Below are 3,127 nucleotides of genomic sequence, written 5' to 3'. Positions count from 1 at the left end.
GTTTATGGATTTATTGTTTTTATTGAATTAAATTTTATCTGCTGATTTTGTATCTTTGCTTGCAAAAACGTAAACTTTTTCCACAAAAAAGTAAAAAAAGAAATTGTGTAAAAAAAGATGCATTTGTACATATTTGAGTGAAATAAGTTTTTTGTTGGCCAACAACAGCAAAAGGGAAACTTCTGGTCGGACCACAATCTCACCAGTGATAACATGACAAGCCAGAGGCGCATTGAAAGTTTCCCAGTGAACATTGAAATTTCCATCATGCATGAGATATATTGATGACCAGATCACACTGTGGGTCTTCATCTGGACCCACCGGGTTTGATGGAAGAGAAATACTGAGTCTGACCAGAAGAACAGCACAAACAAACACAGCAGAAGGAAACATGAGGCTCTTCTGTTATAGGACTGCTAGACAGGAACAGAAAGCACAAAATACTGAACAGGAACTTCATAACTTAGTCAGAACAATGAAGATGGAATGTGGATGAATCTTCCAGTATGTTCATAAATGTGACATGTGACATAATGTGACATAAAACCTGACATCAGATGAATGGATGTCAGACGATTTCCGTGACGACGAAGGAGTTACCTAGCCTGTCTTCAGATCTCTGTACCACAGAAAATCTACTGAGTCAGCTGAAGATCCAAGTTGCCAAGCAACACCCAAGTCTTAGTCTTCAGCATGGATCAATGAAGAGAGTTTTAATGAAACAGCAGGTTTCAAATCTCCTTCCTTCCTTCCTTCCTTCCTTCCTTCCTTCCTTCCTTCCTTCCTTCCTTCCTTCCTTCCTTCCTTCCTTCCTTCCTTCCTTCCTTCCTTCCTTCCTTCCTTCCTTCCTTCCTTCCTTCCTTCCTTCCTTCCTTCCTTCCATCCATCCATCCATCCATCCATCCATCCATCCATCCATCCATCCATCCATCCATTTTAATTAAAATGAATGAATGGACTGGTCTCTCAAATTGATTCTCAACTACAAAGTCAAAATTCTTTTAAGTCACATTTGACATATTCAGCATTTTTAAGGTAACGTTACTTGATTATGCTATAAAATGTCTGGAAAACACATAATACTGCTCCTTAAAGAAATATTTTTTAACAATATTCAGACCTATTATGAAGATTTGTGGTAAAACACATTATGCGTTTAAGCCTCATATCTCATATAAATAAAATGACAACAGTATAAACAAACACTGACTGGTCATTAGGACCTTGTGCTTATCTTCACTCCCTGTCTTCCTGTCTTCCTCACGTGTAAACCTCGGCTCACTCTCATGGTTTAGTTGTGTCACTTCTTAGGAATGACAGAAAGCAGGTGTGTGACAGCAGGCTGCTTAGGGAATCCCCCAGAAATAGGAAATCTTCTTTTCACAGCCGCCCACATACACAGCAGTAGATGCTGAGCATGAGCTGTCTTTAGCTTTTTGATGAGTAGCAGGGCATTCCTGACCTGGCTGAGCTGAGCTGAGCTCATGGGGTGTAAATAGCTCAGTGGGAGGGTCCCGGCTCCAGGCTGGGGTATATAGCTGATCTGAGACCAGGGGCAGATTTACACCAAAGCAGCTGAGGAGTCTGAAATACCTACTTGAAGCAAACAGAAGCTGACTTTCTTTCTTTCTTGAAACCTGGAGTCAGGATCTGTTTAGCCGAACAGTGATGATGTCCCAGTACGCAGCTTTGAGCAGCCTGCTGGCTGATGACCCGTTCCTCAGTCAGGAGGGAATCCTCTGGCCGCTGCGTCATGAAGCTCTGTCCTCCCTGCAGCAGAACTTCTTCAGCCGGAGAGCCGGCCTGGCTGAGAGCCTCCTCAGGGAGCTCCATGCTGGACCACAGCTGCTCAAACTGGCCCAGTTTCCTGTCATTTCCTCCACACTGAAAAGGTAGGCACAAGATTTAAGACCCTCAGTCCATCTTATCCTTTATTTGTTCAAACCTGTAGACGTTTGAGTGGAAGGCCTTAGACAGAAACTTTTTAAACTACTTCGAGTAACTCATTGAGCATACTGTACTGTTTGATAAATAGTTGGAATGTATGCATGACTGAATTAAAGTGATTTATTTTTTTGGCAAAATGCCTTGAGATGGCGTTTGTTGTGAATCGGCATGGTATAAATAATGTGAATTGAAATAGAGCTGAAGTCCATCTGACCCTGGTGTTCGGTTTTCCTAGACTGAGTGAAGACAGAGAGCAGCAGACAGAGGCAGTCAGCACAGAGCTGCACCGAGATGCACAGCAGACCAGCGACAACGGCGACCTTCTGGTGACCCTAGATGCCCGGGGTTATGCCCCCGGGGACATCACTGTCAAACTGGAAGGCCGAAGTCTGGCGGTGGTGGCCATGAAGCAGGCCGGAGCAGAGGAGAGCCAGTCCTGCTCCTCCTCCTCTTCCTCCTCCTCTTTCTCCTCCTCGGCTTCATCCCACATGGGATTCATGCAGAGAATAGATCTGCCCGCTCACCTGGACCTGTCAGGTCTCTCCTGCTCTCTAATGGACGGCGGACAGCTTCGGATCCACGCCCCCGTGGCCCGGCAGCCAATCAGCGAGGAGCCGCAGGTGCCCATCCGCTACAGGACATCGCTGGAATTCCCCATTAAAAATGAAGACACAGAGCAGGAGCATAAAGACTGAGGCTACAGACACAAAGTGGAACACGCTTCTAATGACATCCACAAAAGGACTAAACTATGAGTCAAGTTTAAATTGATATCTCGAAAGCTTATTTTAAATATATTTTGTAATATTTTGAAAGTGTTAAAATTAAAATAAATGACGAAAATCAAATGTGTTAAAGGGGCAGTATTATGTGCTTTCCAGTCAAGTAACTGTGTTACCTTCACTTGATATAAAAATGCTACATATCAAACATAACTTTAAAAAAAAATTGACCTTGCAATTAACGCCTTGAAATTGGGCCTCTGTCTCTTTAAGAAAGTCTTGTTGATGTGACGACTCTGCCTTCAGGAAGTCATCACAACAACATTCCTCTATTAAGCATTTACAAACATTTCTCTGAGTGCTGGACTGAGGAATAGTTTGTGCAGTGAGCTCAGCAGATCTGCACTTCCAACAGGTGTTTGCTAATTGCTGCTGCTAGTTTGTAGGAGTGGGGGAG

The 3,127-nt window shown here is 43.7% G+C and overlaps 1 protein-coding gene across 1 annotated transcript; it reads left to right on the top strand.

The window, feature by feature from the left end:
• Nucleotides 1–1,555: 1,555 nt before the first annotated feature.
• hspb9 (heat shock protein, alpha-crystallin-related, 9) lies at nt 1,556–2,805 on the top strand. The gene is made up of 2 exons (XM_032586572.1): nt 1,556–1,893; nt 2,184–2,805. The coding sequence occupies exons 1-2, from the start codon at nt 1,670–1,672 to the stop codon at nt 2,641–2,643; spliced, it is 684 nt and encodes a 227-aa protein (XP_032442463.1). The 5' UTR covers nt 1,556–1,669; the 3' UTR covers nt 2,644–2,805.
• Nucleotides 2,806–3,127: the final 322 nt, after the last annotated feature.

This window comes from Xiphophorus hellerii, chromosome 16, assembly GCF_003331165.1.
Source record: "Xiphophorus hellerii strain 12219 chromosome 16, Xiphophorus_hellerii-4.1, whole genome shotgun sequence".
NCBI lineage: Eukaryota > Metazoa > Chordata > Actinopteri > Cyprinodontiformes > Poeciliidae > Xiphophorus > Xiphophorus hellerii.
Note: the sequence above shows the minus strand (reverse complement) of the source record. Positions and strands in the feature narration are given on the sequence as shown.

What these genes read in the sequence shown, in the direction of transcription:
- hspb9 (XM_032586572.1), top strand. Translation starts at nt 1,670, where the DNA reads ATGATGTCCCAGTACGCAGCTTTGAGCAGCCTGCTGGCTGATGACCCG. An exon ending in ATTTCCTCCACACTGAAAAG is followed by an intron (nt 1,894 to 2,183) that starts GTAGGCACAAGA and finishes CGGTTTTCCTAG; the next exon opens with ACTGAGTGAAGACAGAGAGC.